We start from the raw sequence: 21,528 nt of genomic DNA on the forward strand, positions 1-21,528 counted from the left end.
TCACCTATTGTCACCCTGCACCTACACAGCATCCCATGTTCCGACTTCTCAAGGCTCCTGCTATGATATCAGGTCTGTATTTCCCTACACTGTCATTGTGTTAGAGTCACAAATATTTTCTTCTATGCAGAATAACCGCTTATTATTGCCATCTCTATATAGTTGTGGTTGTATCACACAAAGATAAACAAAAGTGAAGCAAACCAGTCATAGTCACCTTGTAATTAGAAAAATTGCAGTTACAGCTAAACCACATGAAACAAAGCTGAAGGCAGGCCAAGAAAAGTTCAGCCAGTGCAAGACCTGAGGCCTTGTAAACTCATATCAAATCCTGTGGCCTTCTAATAGCAATGGCAATAGGGTATTACAGGATTAAAGAGTAACAACCCTTCTTCTAATTCCTTATTCTTCTTATTCCTCCTTCATACCCCCCTTTTTTTCTCTTCACCTTTCAATTTGTTTTCCTTCCTTCTTGTTTACCTTCTCCCTTTCTTCTTTGTTTCCCTCTTTCCAATTTTCATTGTCTTTCCTCTTTCCCTCTAAATCTGGCTCTTAAAAATAATTACTGTATTGCAACATTTATATTCCAGCAAGCTCTCCCCATGTCTCCTATCCTGTTCTCAAACCCCTGCATCACTCTCTAGCTTCCCAAAAGCAGCCTGCTAAAACGGCAATGGTTTTAAAATACAGGATACACATTCACAAGGAATCAACATGTGCTATGTTGGCATTTCCTTTCTTTTTTATCTCAAAGAAGAAATAAAGGTGAGTAGATTTGTTAAATAACTCTCTACTTTTTTAAAGGCCTGCAGTGAAAAATGCCATTTCTTTAAGAAAAATACAGGATAGTTTCTCAAATACCTCATCTCTAGTCAACAGAGAATGGATTATATGGGTGATTAAGAACATGGGCAGGAAAGCTGATTAGTCTATCATGGATTTTTTTAGCAATGTTACTTTGAGTAGCCTAAAAATTGCTGTATATAGAGCAGACATGGTCCCTGCCAAGACCAGAGAACAAGAAAGGAATTACTTAAGGCCCTCTGAATGCTGAACACAGCCTAGGCAGATTAGAAGATGAGATCATAAACCTGTTAAAATTTATGTAAGTAGAAATGAGGGATACGGAATAAAATGAAGTTACATTTCATAAGATACTGCAAAGTAGAAAAGATCAAATTTGGCTGTACACACACGGTTACATATACAGAAAGATCTTTGTGACAAAAATGTCAGACAATTTTTTAATACTGCTTGAGGGCCACCTGAAGTTGGAGGATAAAAGCCATGACCTAATCATAATTTTGTCCAGTTCTAACTTACATGCAAACTTGTCTCCTGGACTCAGAGCTGTTCATCCACTTTTCAGATCAGCGGACAATTTCCCAGTAAGTATACTTGTTGATGACTTCAGGATAGCTTTATGAGTATTTAAATTTTTAAATCTTTGAGTATTATGAGTACTAAATATTTGATTAGGGTCTATTTAACAGATTGGGAGTTTTGCATACATAAATTAACACACATAGATATATGGGCACTGTTTTGCAGGATACTGATAATCAGCTCTGAATTTCTGTGTTTCACCTGCAGGTAAATCCACTAGGTGCCTGCAAATTAACAGAATGGAAGTTCATTTGACATAATACAGTGTTTGACATTTTGCAAGAAATAAGGGAAGCTAAGATTCTGGAAGGGAACTGAAAAGTAGAGAGTAATACCAAAATATATTGAGTAAAGTTGCAAGTTACTTGTCAGCTTTAATCTATATAAGCTATTTCAATTCTATGTTTAAAGTCAAGCATATAAGTTTTCCTTATTTTACACCCAGCTATACTAACATTAGAGATTGCCTTCAGGGTGATCATGCTATGGAATATGATCAGCTGAAACTTATTTGTGGTGGGAAAAGTCCTGTATTTGTTCATCACTGTGTTCTTCCTGTGATTTCTACATCCTCAATCTAAATTTTGGAGTTCCACTATTCAACTCAAAGTACCATGAGAAACAAATTCTACCTTTCTTAAAAACTGAAGTAAGGAATGCTACCAAATACTGTCCTTTAAACAAAATGAGATTTATTTACACTTCTGAAAAATTTTGGTGGTTGTCCATTGATCTTTCCAGCAATTTTTTCATTTCTGTTAAATATACATGTAAATTCAACAATATAATAAGCCATAGGGCCAGTAGTCAATCTTTGCCTTCCTGGTATTACCAGATTAAGGTCTATTGCTTGGTGCCAAGAAAGTCTTTTTTACGGGACACAACATAGATCTTAATGTCAGAAAACGCATGTTATAGTATCATTCTTCAACTGTATATTCTACATGTCGTTCCTACTAATTATAGAAGCATGTTACCTTCTATTGTGGCCACAGAGCAAATATGAAGCAGTGACAGTCATGTTAATCCACCCTCAAAATTGGACTTCTGCACACACTTCTGTGTAGACCCAATGCCTCATAATAGGCTTGTTTTCAATGGAGCTATCTGCTAGTCTGACTCAGAGAATTCTTCACCACATGTAGTTTTAAAGAAGCTGTTCATAAATTTTTCAGAGCAGGAGAATCACTGTGCCTGATGTCCCTGGACAGGCTGTAGATTATTATCATCTCACCTTTTTATCCCAATATCAACTGCCTTTTCTATTTAGATTTCCAAATTACCATTTCTATGTCCAATTTCGGGGGGGGGGGGGGGGGGGGGAACAAAAAAAGTTTCCATCATCAAAAAAGTGTAGTTTTCTTCCAACTGTATTAGAAAGTTTGTTAAGAAATATTGCTTGTCCCTACAAAAAATCACCAATTTACATCAACAGACTATCACTGATATACCAGTATCACTATGACTGCCACATCCTCCTATGCTATTTAAGCTCAATATTTTTCTTCTCACCCCATCTGCAGCATTCTTGCATGGTCTTAAACATACACTTCATTTCCCCTCAGGGATTACAGGTTGAAGTGATCCCTGTTTACTTTACTGCTCATACACGCTAGTTATGAACACATTCCTTTTCTGTTTTTGATTTAGGGATGAGAGAAAGTGAAATAGTGAGAGTTGTGAATACGTATGAAATAGGAAAGAAGGGGGGGGGGTGGTCACAGAGGACCACAGACACAACTGCCCCACACCTTGCAAATTCTACACTGCAGTAAATTCTGAGTGTTTGACACATCCATTTACTCTTTATCAGACTGAAAAAATCCAAATGTTGCATTTGGAAATTATGAGACATCCTGATTCCTCAAACCTCTTTACTGGCTTAGTTCAGGCCACACTAGTAACAGATTTGGTCCTGAGTCTCTCAAAGCTTTGTAGGAACGTATTTGAAAGATGACGTTTTTTGCAGCTGCACACCCCCAGTCACCACCCAGGATTTATCATGCCCTACTCTCATGCCTCTCGCTGCCATCAAGAAAGGAATGGGTGGAGAAAGAGATTTCATTATTGTTAGTTTATCTCTACAGGCAGGATGCTTCTGAGAACAGAAGAGAAAGTGTGCTCCCTCTCAGCAGTGGCCTGATAAAATCCTTGTCATCTGCAGTTTTCTTTTCAGATCTTTTTTTCTTTTTTGGGAGCATTTAATCTAAATCATCACTCTTTGGGAAGTCTTGTGTGAATAATAATCTGCTCTGATGCCACTATCAGTGGAAATGGTGCTGTCAACATTTATGTCAATGTTGAGGTTGTAGTTTCTTGACAGTAATGTTCCTCACTTGATATAACACCCTCTTCAGCCTGGCTGAAGCTCCTAGTTGGTGCTGTCTCACTGAGAATCCTATGCTATCCAAGCATGTGGGAGGTTGAGAAGTCATAGTGTCGTCTGTGCCACACTTATTGGATCTGGCAACAGGTCTTATGCTTATTTGGAAGAACAGCAATACACTCAACAACACTTCCAAATAAGAGGATAAAATTCCCTGGCACTAGAGGTGGTTTGGGAGGAGGGAAGAGGAATGGGGTTGCTCTGTCATCAAAGTTCCATTCCGAATTCATAGGCAAATATGCACTTGAAGTTTATTCTGTAGAGGTCAACTCTGTGTGTCTCATAACCAGCATATAATTTCCCTACATTTTAAAGCAAATTAAAATAGTTCCATAACAAAAAAACCCAAAACAACTCAGTCCCCAAAATTACAGCTTGTCACAAGCAGAGATCAGAAACATCAAGAGCACTACCAATGGTCTATTTTCTAACCTTCAACATGGTTCTTCCCTTTAAGTGCAGAAAAAAGATATTCCTATGTATATTTGCCAATTCCATGTAAAGTTTTAATATAAATGACCATGAAATCCCAGATATAAAACACAAAGTGAAACAAATGCTGAAAAGGGCTACTTAGCAGGTCAAGGGAATGGACAAGCTTTCTTATCAGTCTAGAAAGCTTGGTTTGTTGAGCCTTTCAAAATGAAAGTGATAGGAGAGAACATTTGATTGCTGTCTAAAATAACATTAGGGAAGTTTTAATGGCAACATGAGAGAAGGAAAGGGCCTATTTAAGTGAATGGGCAATGTTTGCACAAGAGAAAATGGGTATAAAGTGCTGAAAATAAATTTAAACTAGAAAGTGGAACAATATTCTCATTCATTAGAGAAACTACAAACCTACCAACCAGAGACCTGGAAGCAAAAAATCCTGATCAATTGTAATATGGAAAGTGAAAGAGTTCATACTACATGCTATTTGCTATAACAGAGCACTTTAGGATGTCACGTTTCCTCCCATTTCTACCATTATTTGAAAAGGAGGGGAAAATTCCCCAGCCTGTTTATTCATCTGTGTTTTGAAAATTATATTTGCTGTAGCAAGTAAATTGAATATACAGTTAAGTAACATAACACTTCTCAAAGGTTTAGTACTCCTGTGGGTGGCATGGACTTCTGGCCTACTACAAGAACAAATAAAAGACAGATATAAAGGCAAAAGAGATGTGCTTGCAAAGGCAGAATATATCCTGTAGCAGTTCAAATCCAGTAATTTTCATTGATTGGTTCCAGCTTTGAAGTTTGGGTGTTCTTTTTGGAAATTAGGCAAGCTCAGAGTAAAGGGAAGGAACATTATATCTTTTACAACATGCTGAGTAATAAAATGATGTAATTCCCTGTTTATTAAAGTAGAGCGGATCTTTGTTGTAAGGACTATTTGAAGAAAATGATACAAATTATGAAACAGACTACATAATAGCTAAAAGACAAACTTCTTGACTACATCTGAACTTATCCTTTCCTCAACCAAATAGCATCTCTCTACTAGCTAGCTGTACACAAATTCTAAAAAGACAGCTGGTAAACTCTGCAAATAATTAGTAGACTGCCTTCACAACCCAGAATCTTTGTATTACTTTAATAATCTCCATTTTTCTGGGTCAAACTGGAGTCCTTACTTGAAGACTAGAACAATCAACTTGGCAGACATATATTCAATATAGTAAGTGTTACTAGTCCTCAATTTTAGGAGGTGCTGCTCTTGTGACATATCAGTAAATCCTGAAACACTTCTTAACCAGAATTCTAAAATTGTAGCTAAATTTGCCAGGTGGTTTTATGGATTATGTATGGCTCCTTTGCACACAAATATCTCAAGTATTGCACTCTTTTGGAAAAAAGAAGTGCCATGTTGTAAACATTAATGAGCAAATAATGTATTTCATGGTCTTAATTGGTTTGGGATAATTACAGATTCTCATTTACTTCCTTGACACCACCACACACACACACACACACACACACACACCCCTTTTAAAATGCTGCTGCATGTTTAACCTGGATAAAATGTTGGCCCATTTGGTCTTGGGTCATCAGTTGATGTCAGGTCATCAATTTATTCCATAGTGGTCCTGCAGGATTATGGAGCTCTCTGTTATAAGAATCTTATAAGCAGCACACGCAAACCTATTTCAAACTTTGGCTTTGCTTATAAATGTCTCTCTCTCTGAAAAGCTGTCCATGTATTCTCCAACAATACTGCGCAGAGCCTATGGTGACTGCATTCCTCACACAAGATATGGTATGATGTGCTACAGGCTTCAGTTCTCTGGCTTGGCTTGCCTTGCCCTGCCCGGTATCTCAGGAGAATCAGTACACTGGTTTACCTGTGTAAACTGATAACTGCAAGTTATATCTTAGACATTATTTTTAACAGCTATCTGCATTTTAATCTTGCCTCAGAATGATGTTAGTATTTGTAACATTTGGCCATATTGTTCCAGTCTAATGAACACATTCATCCATATTACTGGGACTACACAGCAGGCGGCTACATAGTCTATGAAGAAACAAATTCAAATTGTTGCAAATATGTCTGACAGTTTTTTTTCTTTGTAAATTGTGAAAGACTTTGGATGTGATAATGTTAGAACTCCAGGTACCTTCCTCTTCTATGGTGCTGTTGACACGCCATGTTCTGTTTTTCTTGTTTTTCTTTCTTCTTTTTTTAAAATATATATATAATGGTTTCCTTAAGAAAGAAGGTATTTGCAATTATGATTCCTATATTTATATGATTTTCCCCCCATATCCCTCCAAAAAAGCTTTTGATATGCTTGCCACTTTCAAGTAAAGTTGACAAGGAAAGCTAGGCCTAAAAATTAATTCCTAGAATTTCACTGAAAATAAATGTTTGGGTAGGAAACACAAAAGCCCTACAGAAGTGCCACTGAATATCACCTCACATCTTTGTAGACAGCAGAGAACCCGTAGAGAAGAAAGCTGTATAAATCCCACAGTTCTGGGAAAGTTGTCTCTCTGGTAAATTGCCTCTTAATAAAGGCGAGTGTTCATAGGGGATGCATGGCAGTACTGGATGGCACTGCAGTCTCCGTCCTCTCTCCTGCTTCGCGACCTCAGGAGTAAAACATGGGCATCACCACATCCCAGGTGAGACTGCTGCTGTTCAACCACCTCAGGCATGTGGTGGTCAAGAACTAAAAAGAAGGTTCTGACGCTGTGCTGAAAATGAGTGAAATGCGCGCCTCTCTAGGAGGGAAAGAGAGTGAGACAGAAGGCAATTAGATGAGTCTCACTTCTCTGCAGGTGAGACTTGACGTATCTGCCTTGTGGTGTACATATCTGCCTTTTCTCATCTGCAGGTCTTTCACCAAGATTAGAACTATTTCTTTCCATGCACCATCTTTGAAATGGCTAAATTATACTGAAGTAATAACATAGTTTTTAATGCAGCAATCTTAAATGCTTCTTCAGTTACTTGTGGATTCCTGAATTCTAAGCTCTGTATGATAAATATTTGTTTCATCTTCATATTTGTTAGTTCAAGTTAAAAATAGTAACAGCAATAAGTTAGTGCTATGGCCTTACTTGGATAGGGGAAATAATATTCATCAAAATCTGTCAGCAAGTGTTGTATGTTTTTTACCAGTGTTAAGAGTGTACTTAATTTCCGAAATTTCCTCCCTCCAGACAAGGTCATATGGTCAGCTCTGTACCTACCCTCAAATCTCATTTCCATGTTTGTGCATAACTTCACTGAGATGAAATAGTGGAGGTAAAGATCCTGAGGGAAATGAGGAAAGCAACCAGCAGAATAATGAACGACTCTTGCCTTCAGGAGAGCAGACCCACTTGTTTAGGGAGCTGGTTGTGAGATCTCATGGGATGTTGCCCTGAAGGGCAGAAAGGTGTGGGATAGCTCATCAAGGACAAAATCAGAGCAAAAGAAAGATCTGTTCCAATGTGAAGGATGTTGAGGAGCTCTGGCAAGAGGATGACTTGGTTGACTGCGTTCAAACACAAATAATTAGTGGGTAGAAGGTGAAAAACCCCATGGTCCACTAGAAGGAATATAAAAATTTTGCCTGAGCTTGCAGTGACAAAATTAGGTAATTAAAAGTTCACTTGGATTTGAAACTGGTAATGGATATGAAAAGCAACATAAAGGACTTTTATTTGCGTATTTGCAGCAAAAGAAGGACTAAAGAAAATTTGTGTTCACTGATGAATGAGATCAGTGACTTAGTGACAAATGACACGGAAGAAGGTCAGTACCTTCCTTTGCTCAGTCCTGAGTGGCAGAGTCTGCTCTCCAGCTTTCCAGATCCCATGCCTAGCAGCAGAATTTAAAGGATTGTAATACCATACACTACACAGAAAAATCAAGCTGGGAATCACTTAGGCAAATTTGACAAACACACATCCATGGAAGCAGATGGGACACACCTGGAGGTCCTGAGAAAGGTGGAAAAAGCCATTTTACGGCATTTTCAAAAGGTTACGGTGTTCATGGAAGGTGTCTGAGGCCTGAAAAGGGGCAAACATCAAAAACACTTTGAAGAAAGGCAAAAGCTTAGATTGATCTAGGAAACTGCAGCCTAGTGAGTCTTACCTCACTGTTCAGGAAGATTATGGAACAAATAAACCTGGAAGCCCTGTCCAGGCACAGGAAGGACAAGAGGCAACTGGGAATAGCAAGCACCAAGGTCAAATCATGTCTGATTAAACTGATCACCTATGTAAGATGCTGGCATAATAGAGGAGGGGAGAGCACCGAGAGCATAGCAGAGGGACATTAAAATGTTTGGAGAAGACCATGATATATGAGGAGTGGATGAGAGATCAGAGGTTTTTCAGTCAGAAGAGGAACAGGCATCATGTTACTGTCTTCAACTGCCTAATGGATTTATAGAAAAGATGGACCAGAATCTTCTTGGAGGTACACAGAGAAAAGATAAGTCAATAGACAAAAGGGGCAGCAAGGAAAAAATTGAATAAAAGAATTATCTTTTTTCACAGACATGGTAGTTGCCATACTTGAAGGTAGTCATAAAAAACCCAAGGCCTTGAAAAACCTGTTCTAAAACAACAGCGGGGCATGTGCAAAGCAAGAGGTTATACTGAAGGATTTCAAGAGGTCCTTTACAACTAAGACTGTTCCAACACATTGCACTCAGAGAAGCACAGTCAACATCCCCCCTCATGCAGCACATGATACCACAAGCCCTCTTTGGATCAAGAGCACATTGCTGGTGTGATTGGGTGTCCACCAGGACCCCCATGCCTTTTTTGCAGGGTGCACGCACGCAGTCACCATCTCCAGGGCTGGGGTGGCGCTGGGGGGGAGGTTTGCACTTGAAGGATGCAGGGCAAGAGTCTTTGGAGGTGCCCAGACATTACAAGGGAATGCTGTTCGGAGGCTTGTGGGAATGTGTGAGGCTGATGAAGAGCCATCTTGGGGAAGGCCCAGAGGCAGGGGAGTGGAATTGGCTCCAGCTGCATGCAGGAAGAAGCAGGGGCCTCCATCAGACCTGCCATAGGGTCTCAGAGGGCTCATGGGGTGCTGTCCGCATTATGGACAGAACCACTTTCGTGCTTTAGAGAGCTGACATCCCTCGCAGTAAAATAGCCATAGAGGCCAGGGCTCCACTTCAACTGAAGCCAAGCTACAAGGAGGTGCCTAGTTGGTTGGAAAAGCATTTACCTCTTGGGGAAAGCTTAATCAAATATCTCATTTTTTTAATAAATTACTTTTTATCATGATTGGTACATCTTTTTTCACTTCAGAAACTGTTTTATTAACCTGTTTTTAAAACAAACTTTAAAGAAACTAAGAAAAAATGTGGAAGCTGGAAGGGTCCTCTGGGTGTCTTCTTGTCCCATGCCACTGCTCAAGATGGGTGACGTAGAGCAGGTTCCTCAGGACCATGTCAAGAAGCCATATGAGTATGCCAAAAGATGGAACCTCTGGAAGTTCTTCCCGGTCCTGTGCAGCTCGCTGTTCTAAGGATACTGGGGACACTCCTGCAAAGCTGCTTTGGCACATGCCCAACCTTGGGAAGGCGAGAAGCTGGGCCACTGATGGACCAGACACAGGGGGTGTGTGGAGGCACTTGCAGGAGGACCCAGCAGGGATACAGCTCTCATTCATTGCCTTTGAATAAGCAGGTCTTTAGCACCCACTGCCCGGCTGCTGGTCAAAGGGCTTGGACCAGAGTGCCCCGGTGCCGGGAAGGATCCTGACGTTTATTGGTGTCTCCTCTCAGGAAGCCAAGTAGGCTGAGATTGCGCCACCAGCACCAGGATGGTGCGGAGGGAGTGTCTAACGGGGGGGCTGTCTGGGCGTTCCCCTGCAGCCTGCTGGGCAGGGACATTGGGGAACCCTGGAGCTGTGTCCCCTCTCACCGCTTGGTTCCTCCTCTCAGGTTGCCTTCTCCCTGCTCCCTGGCCGCTGTTGGTGGGCCTTGGGCGCAGGTTGTAGCGTCGCTGTGGGGATCTGCTCCGCACCCTGTTCCTGGCTGCACTCCTCTGTCGGCAGGCAGACGTGCTAACCGCACGCTCCCGGTAGCCATCATCTAGTCTCACCACGTGCAGGACATGGTCGAAAGGCTGCCTGCAGACTGGGCATGTAGATCTCCTCCTGGCCCACTGATGGATGCAACCAAAGCAGAAGCAGTGGAAGCACCCGGGCACATGGGTTGCCTTGCGTATGGTGTTCATGCAGATGGGGCACAGGTCTTCTGCCGCTGCCTCCAACTGCCCTGCCTGCTGCACCTGGCTGGGGCCGGCCCTCACTGCAGAGCTGCTCTGCTCCGGACCCTCTTCGGCCCCCGACGCCATGACCTGCCAAGAAAGATGTAAAGATGTGCAAAGTGCCTGTGCTTTAGTCGCACTAGGAACATGAGAGCAAAGCAAGCAGAAGAAAGTGGTGGCAGAGGGGACATGAGGGCTTCCCAAAGGGCCATCCATAAGGGCTGGAAACCAGCAGCAGCAGCAGCTTCAAGGGCTCAAGCCTCAAGGGCTGCCCTCCACACCTGCCTCAGCTTACCCCAGGCATGCTGCCCTCCAGCCCAAGACAGGCCCGAGCTCTGTGGCTCTCCCAGACAACCACCACCAGTTGAGCTAGCACAGGGTACCCGCAGGAGGTGCTCAGGGAAAGCGCAGGAACCACCTGGGAGTCTTCAGTGGTGCCAATGGCCCTGGCACCCTCCTTATGCCGGCAGACCCGGGACAGTCGCTGTGCAGGATCCACAACACCCCCACCAGCTAAGATTCTCCTCAAAGGCACTCAAAGACCTGAGCCCTGTTGGAGCTATCATGCCACGCGCATGAACTCAGAGGAGCCCTGAACCGAATGCACCTGAATACATGCTAGGCGTCAGTGAAGTCAGGAAAGTCAGAATCACTGCCCAGTGTCACCACAGGAGTCTCTGGGGCTGCCCCCCAACTGCCACCCAGGCAGGGAAGCAGACACACCAAAGTGGGAAAAGCCTGCTTTGTGTTCGTCATCTTCTCATGGTCTCGTGGGGGCAGTTTAACCTCAGGGTGGACAGGTGCTCTTATGAGAGGCTAGTGGTCCTGAGCCCAAAGACCCGGCAATGGGCAATGCAGCAATGCCGGCGGAGGAACACAGATGACCTCCTTGGTGTAAAAAGAGGGCCCTTACTTGGCTCCTCTGAGGGCTGTCACAGGAGAAGGATTTGCCCCAGAGATCCCAGAATAGGAGGTCCCCTAATGCAAGCCCCTGCTCAAGGAAGACCAGTGCTCAATCACTCTCACAGTAAAGACGCGTTTCCTGACTGCCAGGAGGAACCTCCTGTGTTCCAGTTGGTGCTCATTGCCTCTTGTTCTGTCACGGGGCACCACCGCAAAGAGCCTGACTCCATTTTCTTTGCTGTATGTTGTTTCTATCTCTGGATGATATTTTTTGTGTGTTAATTACTTTCCTGTCCTTTCTGTGGGTCTCACTAGACAGAACTCTACCCTCTGGAATTTTATGATTTTGTCATGAAATGAGACCACAATAATTTTTTTTTATTGTTTTTTATTTTTTTCATTGCTGCAGAATAGTGCATTGAGATTGTCTTCATAGCATTACAAACACACGTTTACTTACTTATTGAGCATGTAGTTCTCCCTCTGGCTTCCATGATGGGCTTTTCTGGGGATGTAGGGATTTTCTGGTTTGGAGGTATTTTCAGACCATCCCATATCAGAGAAATCTGGACATTTACTTTCAGTCACACATACACCAATGTCTCCACAGTGAGAGGCAAGCAGAGGCATGGAGACCAATTTCATTTAATGAAGACCATATCAGATATTTTCATGTAGGGAGAGTAATTATATATGCTGGAATTTGGGCTGGTATCTCATGTAGTCTCTTCCCCTTTAACAAAAAAGTACCATGGAATTTTAAGTCCCTAAATTGTCAAAAAAATGCAGTAATATTCTTGTCAATGAGTTTACTGCTATAAGCATTTGGAGAGAAAGTCCATTTTAAAAGAATATTCATGAAAAACATTCTGAATACATAATTGGGAGAAATGTCACAGCAATTGTTAGAGTTACATTCACTAATTAGAGAAAATACAAAATACCATGTGATTTATGTGTTCCATCAACACTGAACTAGGATTTCTGATATTGTATATTCACAATGAATTTTTGCTTATGTTCAGTATACAGACCAAGTTTCAATTGCAGAAATCACTCACTGAATCATCAGGATGGAACAGATGCAAGAAAATTGTGATCTTCTTGATGAGAAACAGTAAAAAAAAAAATAATAAAAAAAAAAGATAAAGGCACTGGATCAATTATTCACTGCAAATTACACACTTGGCTACCATGATCATTATAACCCCTTCACATCCCGTTACTCTACACTCCATTATTTCTGCTTACCCCTATGGAGCCTGCCCTTTTACCTTCCTGACACTCCCCCCTTTTCTAGCTGTCAAACAGTGTGTTTCATTCCCCGTTTAAAGGATTTCTTATTTCTCCTTTGTGTGCTGCCTGTATCCTCCCATCCCTATCTCTCCTTCTTGCAGCTCCATCAGAGTAGTGGCTTTCATGGCTAAAATGGTGGGGGAAATGCTGGTTTAAAGACCATCTGGGTTCTATTCACAGGAACACTATTGAAAACCAAACTGGCTTCTTAAAGCTCCTACTAAAGTGCAGAAAAATGTTCTTCCCCCGCCACCCCCAATCCCTTCCTTTTAATAAAGTGAGAGATTTTTTATATTTTTTTCCGAAGTCTTCAGACTGGTTCTTGAAACCTCTGCTGACAAGCAGGAGCCCTGTATGTCTTCCATAATGAATAGGGCTAAATAATTTTTAAAAATCCTTCCTTTATCAGCAGAGCTCAGTGCAAGAAAGGATTATGCACGGTGAATTTGATATAGAGGACACAAAGGTACTGGCTTATGGGCTAGTTGTTAATTTGTTGGGGCTTATTAGCGATATTTCTTCAATTTACCATTCAGCTGTCTAGCGTGCCTTTGCCACTCTTATAGTAAAGAACCTAAATATCATCCCCTCTATCGCTGTGAGGTGGGGCAGTGTCACTCTTTCCTTTTTAAATTTAACCCACAAATTCAAGTGAACTTGGCCAAGATTGGGCGGGAAGGAAATCTAGTAGCAAAGAAAGGGAAAAAAAAAAAAAAACAACAAAAAACCCCAACAAAGTACCTTGCAATCTATGCCAGCACTTTAAGCGTTGCATCCCTTGTCTTCACAAAGCACAAAAGAGCTTACCCTACTGCAATACTCTAGATTTCATAATATCTCAAGCTGCTTCATGCTCTTAAGGCATAAATTTACTTTTTAAGGATTACTGTCACTGGAGAGGAAGGTGGAGGCAAAGGCATATAAAAAAATTGTGTTGAACCAAGATTAAATGTTAACATCCTGATTGATAATTCCAACAGCTTCCTGCCTATTTGCCAGTGAACTGAGTGTACACATATTTAATCTGTAACTTAAAACCAGATTTGGGCCTTTTTCATTAAAAGGCATTATACATAAAGGCTTTCATATGGTATGTCGTAGAGCCTGAACCAGGCATTTTGGGGCATTTCAGTGGCCAGTCTGGCCCAAATCACAACACGTACAAAATCCAGTTCTACTTCCTAAACCACGCAGGTTCCTTTGGTGTACAGATCAGATAGACCTGGTTTAGGACAGGATCTGCAGCAGCCTCAGCTCAGGACAAGGTCCTGTGCGATGATGTTCAGGATGGCTTATGCTGGGAATGTGACCAAAGAACTGCTTTGAATGTTATTCCATTCTTCCTTGGCCCAGTGATCACCTCAGGACACACTGAAAGTATTTAAGCCTGAAAGGATGCATTTTATGGTACTGTGAGATTGTATAACCAGCTTGAAGATGACAAGATGCAAGCATTTGTGCCCTTTATTTATCCAGTCTTCTCAATTTGGGTGCTTAGACTGCTTCATCGCTGTAAAGAAAACAAGTCTGAAGTCAGAGTATGGAAACACAGACCTGCATGGAAAGAGTGGGAGAAGTAGTAGGGTAATGACATCCTTGCAGTAGAAGAACAGCAGAACCTTACATTGGATTTTTCCTTTACTTGAAGTTCAGCTCATTGTATCTGGGACTTTTTCTGCTTTCATTGGCTGCAGATAGACAAAAATGTTATGGTCTGTTCATTGTGTCTAACCTATGCTGTCATGTGAATGTAAGCAAATATATCTTGCTACCTGAAAGCAGTAGAGTTACTAGGAATTTGGAGTTTACTTGCATTAAATAGGCATTTTGCACGTTCCCTGCTTTTAACAGAAAATATAAAGCCAAAAAAAAAAGCAGCTATGAACTTCGTAATTTGATTTGTTAAAATCTGTGAAAGTATGTCTAATTTAAGCCTGAGAACAGTTGTATTAAAATCAGTGGAGGATGGCTGACTAGAATGACGGCCTTGTAAACTTCCAGATTTGTTTTTATTTTTCTTAAAGAATTCTACAGAAATAATGAATTTTGTATCAAGCATTTTGGGAGAATTAAGAAGTTCTATAATCTTTTCTAATTTGTAATTTTCTTGTATAAGAGAATTTAATTATGGAACATCCCTATCTGCAGACGACTCAAATGTTTTGAGAAACACTTCTCCAAGCTTTCTCCTACAGATTAACCCACTTGATCGCACAAACAAGAATATAGAAAACCTCCATTGACAGAAGATAACTAATTTTAAAATGAACTGAGCCCACTTCTAAAATTTGCTGAATTGGAGGCCCTGCTGTCTGAGCAATGTGATGAATCTGGAAAGTACTCCACCTAAGACACCCTTCAGAAAAAAATTCAGGATAAACCCAATAGGACTATCTAGGAAAATCCTTCTGAAGCTGTCATCCCACATGGCAAAAAGGTAAACGCCAAATACAACATTTTGTGGGAGTGCAACCTACAGCCATGAAGCTCACCAAACACAGAGACAGAAGAGGAGCTTCCTCATTGGCTCAGTCCAAAGGCAAAAGTACTCAGCTCTTTCAAAGGGCAAAACAGCCGGACCCCTGGAGAGAAGGAAAAAAAATAAAATTGGATGAGCTTCTCCTTGATCCCCAACTCCTACTGCACTGCAAACACCAAAGGAAAAATAAGAAAGAAAGGGAATAGTTGGCTTCACTTAAAGTACAGCCAGTTCTGAGCACTGGAACAGTGAGTCAAATATCACTCCAACAACGAAATATTCCTGGCCAGCTGTATGAGGTAAATCCAAATCCATGGTAGCAATTTTAGAGAAGCTATTTCTTAGGACCCAAGAAGATAAAATTTAAGACTCATAGTAAACATTTTTAATCTCCATGGATACCTTGTTTATTAAATAGGTAGCTAGACACTAACACCTCATTTGCAAAATCCTCTCCTTATGCTCTGACAGTCATAGAAAGACATAAGTAAGTCAGTTCTTTAAGGGACTACTCTGCCCGTTTTACTGTCTGGAAAAAACAAAGAGCCACTCAAGGGGTTAAATGGCTGTGCTGAAGGTCACACAAGGTGAAATCCAAAGGGCAGAAGGCTTTCTTCATCCTGCATGTAGCACTCAATCCCTGTGTTGACTGTTTAAAGGGATCTTCAGGGAGATGAAGTTAGCCACTGCGTCTAGGGATGAATACGTCAATGACAGCAGGAGGACTGAATGTTTTCATCTCCTCTCTAATCACCAGGGCACAGCCACCAGTTTGCACACACAGGAGTACCTGCATCACTTCCTTATCAATGTTCCAATCACGTGAGTCTTAAATCTGCTGGAATGACAGCTCAAGGCTGATGTACAAAATCATAGTTAAAAAGCCAGCAGATGGGAGAGAGAATGTCTGTTCTTTAAGTGTACATATATTCCTTCTTCCATTTAATACATTTGTAAAAAATCCTGCATTTGCTGTGCTAACTTTTGTCAGCTGAGCAGCATGAGTGTTGCGGCGAATCATGGTTTTGCATAAAAAACAGGTCAGCCCACTCCCCCATTGGCTCTAATTAGAGATTTATTTTCTTAAAATACATATATATAGAGTGGTGGAGGAGGAAAGTGTCTGGACACGTACTTTGTATCAGTTGTCTGGTGATGGCGACAGGTGCATTTGTCAGGCCCCAGGGAGCAACTCCATTAGATTCACTTTATTAATTGAGCAGATTACATGTTTTAGGAGATCCGTCCCTCCTCCTCCTGTCCCCCCTCCCGTTCTTTCACATTCTATGGTTAAGGCAGAGAAGGAGAAAATAAACTTCCTTTTGGCTTTATCAAGTTATAATTAAGCATGAGGGGAGTGGAAGGATCTTAAAGTAATGCAGAGGGTGCATAACACTGACAAGGTCAATTATCTCCTGATAAGTCCCACAATGGCAAGCATTAATAATATGAATAATACTAAATGAATGTGAGTTTGTTGAGTTTTAATTCCTATTTTCAAGTTTTCATCCACATGATGATGGGAGGTGTCCCTGCCCACAGAAGGGGAGTTGGAACTAGATGATCTTTAAGGTCCCTTCCAACCCAAACCGTTATATGATACTATGATTCTGTGATGCAGACAGGATGGCAGATGCAAGTGAGAGGTTGGCTAAAGGGCCTCCAGCCCTATAGGATTTCTGACTAGTGTGTAGTCTGGGGGTCCTTATAATATTTGCTGCCTATCAAGATATCTAGAATGAAGAATGCAGCAAGCAGGAAAGGGAAGCTGGTGAAACCCTGTTTCCCTAGGATTTTGGAAGCTTTCTGTGTTAAAATGATTTCAGCATATCCTAGTTATACAAGCTCTTTAGGAAGGACAGGGAGGGTAGGAGAGGAGGAGGTGCTGCCCTCTACATCAGTGACCGGCTAGATTCGATGGAGCTCCATATGGGGAAGGACGAGGAGCTCGCTGAGAGTGTATGGGTTAAGAATAAAGGGATGACAGGGGAAGGTGATGTTATAGTAGGGGTCTGCTACAGGCCACCTGACCAGCAGAGCCACGCAGATGAGGCCCTCCATAGGCAGATAGAAGTGGCTTCACGTTCACAAGCCCTGGTCCTCATGGGGGATTTCAACCACCCTGACATCTGCTGGAAGGACAACACAGCAAGGCACCAGCAATCCAGGGTGCTCCTGGAATGCATTGATGACAACTTCTTCCTCCAAATGGTAGAGGAACCAACAAGAAAAGGTGCTATGCTGGACCTCGTTCTCACCAACAGGGAAGGGCTGGTGACCAATGTGAGGCTCAGGGATAACCTTGGCTGCAGTGACCATGAAGCGATAGAATTTAAGATCCTCAGGGCAACTAGGAGGATGTATTCCAAGCTTACGACCATGGACTTTAGGCATGCAGACTTTGATCGCTTCAGGGATCTGCTGGCCAAAGTGCCGTGGGACAAAACTCTAGAGGGAAGGGGGCCCAGGACAGCTCGTCAGTATTCAAGGATCACCTTCTCCATGTCCAGGAGAAAACTATACTTACAAAGAGGAAGGCAGGAAAGAATGCTAGGAGACCTGCCTGGATGAACAGGGAGCTCCTGGACACACTGTCACACAAACAGAAACTTTATAAGGAGTGGAAGAAAGGACAGCTAGGATGGGCAACATATGAGGAAGCTGTCCAAACAGCAACAGACCTGGTGAGAGAAGCTAAAGTTCAGTTAAAATTAAATCTAGCCAAGGAGATCAGGGAAACAGCAAAAATTTCTATAGGTTCATTAATGGTAAAAAGAAGACTAGGGAGGGTGTGGGGCCCCACAGAAAGGAAACAGTGGGAGCTGGTGACAAGTGATATGGAGAAGGCCAAGGTTCTCAACAACTTCTTTTCCTCAGTCTTCACTGGCAAGGGCTCCAGCCACACTCCCGGAGTCACAGAATACAATGGCTGGGGTTGGACAGAACTGCCCATCGCAAGTGAAGATCAGGTTCGTGACCATCTGATGAACCTGAAAGTGAAAAAGTCCATGGGACCTGATGGGATACACCCACAGGTACCGAAGGGAATGGCAGATGAGGTTGCTAAACCACTCTCTATTATATTCGAAAAGTCATGGCAGTCTGGTGAAGTCCCCACTGACTGGAAAAGGGGAAAAATAATCCCCATTTTCAAAAAGGGAAAGAAGGAGGAATCAGGGAACTAGAGTCCAGTCAGTCTCACCTCCGTGCCTGGTAAGATTATGGAGCAGATCCTCCTGGAGGCACTGCTGAGGCAGAAGAATAACAAAGAGGTGATTAAATACAATCAACACGGCTTCACCAAGGGCAACTCATGCCTGACAAACCTGGTGGCCTTCTATGAGAAGGTCGCAACATCGATAGAGAAGGGGAGAGCAACTGACATTTATCTCGACCTGAACAAAGCCTTTGACACTGTCCTGCATGACATCCTGGTCTCCAAGCTGATAAAATACGGGTTTGAGGGACTGACAATTCAGTGGAAAAAGAACTGGCTTGACGGCTGCACCCAAAGAGTGGCTGTCAATGGGTCCATGTCCAAGTGGAGGCCAGTGACAAGTGGAGTCCCTCAAGGATCGGTACTGGGACCAGTCTTGTTTAACATCTTCGTCAGCGACATGGACAGTGGCATAGAGTGCACCCTCAGCAAGTTTGCTGACGACACCAAGCTGTGTGGGGCGGCTGACACGCTGGAGGGAAGGGATGCCATCCAGAGGGACCTTGACAGGCTGGAGAGGCGGGCCCGTGCCAACCTCATGAAGTTCAACAAGACCAAGTGCAAGGTCCTCCATCTGGGTTGGGGCAATCCCAAGCACTAATATAGGCTGGGCAGTGACTGGCTTGAGAGCAGCCCTGAAGAAAAGGACTTGGGGGTGCTGGGGGACGAGAGGCTCAACGTGAGCCGTCAGTGTGCACTAGCAGCCCAGAAAGCCAATCGTATCCTGGGCCACATCAGCAGAAGCGTGGCCAGCAGGTCGAGGGAGGTGATTCTCCCCCTCCACTCTCATGAGACCCCACCTGGAGTACTGCGTCCAATTCTGAAGCCCCTACTACAAGAAAGATATGGACACGCTGGAATGTGTCCAGAGAAGGGCCACGAGGATGATCAGAGGGCTGGAGCACCTCTCCTATGAGGACAGACTGAGAGAGTTGGGGTTGTTCAGTCTGGAGAAAAGAAGGCTCCGAGGAGACCTTATAGTGGCCTACCAGTATCTTAAGGGGGCCTACAAGAAAGCTGGTGAGGGACTTTTTAGGATGTCAGGCAATGGTAGGACTAGAGGGAATGGATTAAAACTACAGATGGGACGATTCAGACTGGATGTTAGGAAGCAGCTCTTCATCATGAGGGTGGTTGCCCAGAGAGGTGGTGGAAGCCCCATCCCTGGAAGTTTTTAAGGCCAGGCTGGATGGGGCTCTGAGCAACCTGATCTAGTGGGAGATGTCCCTGCCCATGGCAGGGGGGTTGGAACTAGAGGATCTTTAAGGTCCCTTCCAACCCTAACAATTCTATGATTCTAGTTCCTTGAATAGTCAGCAACAGAGCTGCAGAACAATCTTAGGTTCAAATATTCCAAGATTTGGCAGAACTGTAGAGGTATCATATGTTGGCAAGTGAGGTTGTGAGGCATGACCGAAGTCACTTAGTCAGAATTCCTGGCTGGTGCAATCATTAGGGCCTTCCTAGGAAACTGCAGCTCATCCAACAGTTAAGGATACTGCTAAAGCATTTTTCATTTTTTGCAAGAAGAATTCTGGTAATGAATAATACAATGTACACCTTCCATTTCAACTGTGATTCAAATACAATTTCAAATCTTCTAGCCTGAAATTTTCTGAACTCATGGTTTCTTTCAGGGGGTTTGACTCTGCTGATCAAAGTCCAATTCTCGTTTGAGGTACATTGTAATAAACCAAGAACAGCTCCACTGCAACCAGACATCTCAGTGCAGCTCAACAGACCAGTTCTGGCACCTCTCTGAAAACTCCACCGCAGGAATGGGCATAGACAGAAGTGGTGGCTCTCACTTATGGCAATTTTATTTAGCTCATAAGACCTTCCTGTAACTAATTATAACTTATATTCCAGGTTATATGCTTGGGAAAAAAATGTTTGTTTATTTCCTTAGGGCATTGCCAAGATATTATTCTATTTAGTTTTACCTGGTTATCCTATTTAGCAACAAATATAAATTAAGAGACTTATTGTGTCTGTACCATGCTCCCACACTCACGGAGTACTAATATAGCTAATTAGTGCTTCACTTAACCCATTTCATTCGTTTTTTTACAGTGCAGCCCAGTGGGTGTACTAAGTGATATCAAATTTGAGTTTTTCCTGGAAAAGCTCATGCTTTCCAAATCACCTAACTATGTGTTTTATTCTAGGTAGAATCACAGGTACTGAGCACGCCTAACCAGTCAAAAGCCAATATATTTAGCTTTTGCTCCAGAGAGACTGAATAAATAATATAGATAGTTAGATTGCCCACTGCCACAAGCATGCATTTATCATTGAAAATTTATGATCTAAGTACAAAAAATGTTGCGGATATACAAAAAAAAGGCCAGTAATCCTGAGTCTCTGGAAGACAACAAAAAAACTATTCAGATTCATAAAATGTGCTCACTAGCAGGGGCAAGATTCATAGGGCGTTGTGTGCACAATGCAGCACAAATATTGACTAGTAAAAAGACTGTTTACTGCTGAAGAGATGGGAGACTCATTAGTGGCATAACAGTACCATAAGCTGGCCTCCTCCAGAGGCACAGAAGTTAGTAGCAATGAAAATGACGTCTGAGAAGGACGCTGCCATCTGTAGGTTTACACACTGGATGGCTTAGGGGGGAAAGAAAGGCATGAAATTATTCTGAAACCCTGATGAAATAGTTCTTAAGAAGGAGAAGCACTTGGGAAATAGATGGAATATAATCAGAAAATACTTCGTATTTTTGATAGAGCATGGCAGTTAGTGAAAAAAAAAAAAACCAGATTCTTTTATGTTTTTGCTTTTAAATGCTATCTTTTTATTTCCCATGGAAATTACAAAATATAAATTTACGTTTTGACAATATAGTCCTATGATAAACAAAGTGTCCTAATGACTATGTCTGGGCTGTTTTCCCCCAAACCCTAACCCCTGTGAATTGAGAAGTGTGATATGGTGAGTGACAGCAGTCTAGGGACAGAATATTAAAATTTGAAGCCTGCAAGTCGTGTTCAATAAAAATACATCAAGGGGGATGAAACCTTTACAATTCACCAGCACATTTTACTCTGCAATTTTCAAAAGGGAAGTAGCAGGGGTCTCAATTGAAGCACGTTGAAATGTTCCATCAAACACATCTCTTCTAAATGTAGCCTGAC

General features: G+C 42.3%; 1 protein-coding gene across 1 annotated transcript; it reads right to left on the minus strand.

The window, feature by feature from the left end:
• Positions 1-9,979: 9,979 nt before the first annotated feature.
• LOC128903090 (E3 ubiquitin-protein ligase Topors-like) lies at positions 9,980-10,573 on the minus strand. Its single transcript, XM_054186994.1, has one exon. The coding sequence runs from the start codon at positions 10,571-10,573 to the stop codon at positions 9,980-9,982; it is 594 nt and encodes a 197-aa protein (XP_054042969.1).
• Positions 10,574-21,528: the final 10,955 nt, after the last annotated feature.

The sequence above is a fragment of the Rissa tridactyla genome, chromosome Z (genome assembly GCF_028500815.1).
Source record: "Rissa tridactyla isolate bRisTri1 chromosome Z, bRisTri1.patW.cur.20221130, whole genome shotgun sequence".
Classification (NCBI taxonomy): Eukaryota; Metazoa; Chordata; class Aves; order Charadriiformes; family Laridae; genus Rissa; species Rissa tridactyla.

What these genes read in the sequence shown, in the direction of transcription:
- LOC128903090 (XM_054186994.1), bottom strand. Translation starts at nt 10,573, where the DNA reads ATGGCGTCGGGGGCCGAAGAGGGTCCGGAGCAGAGCAGCTCTGCAGTG.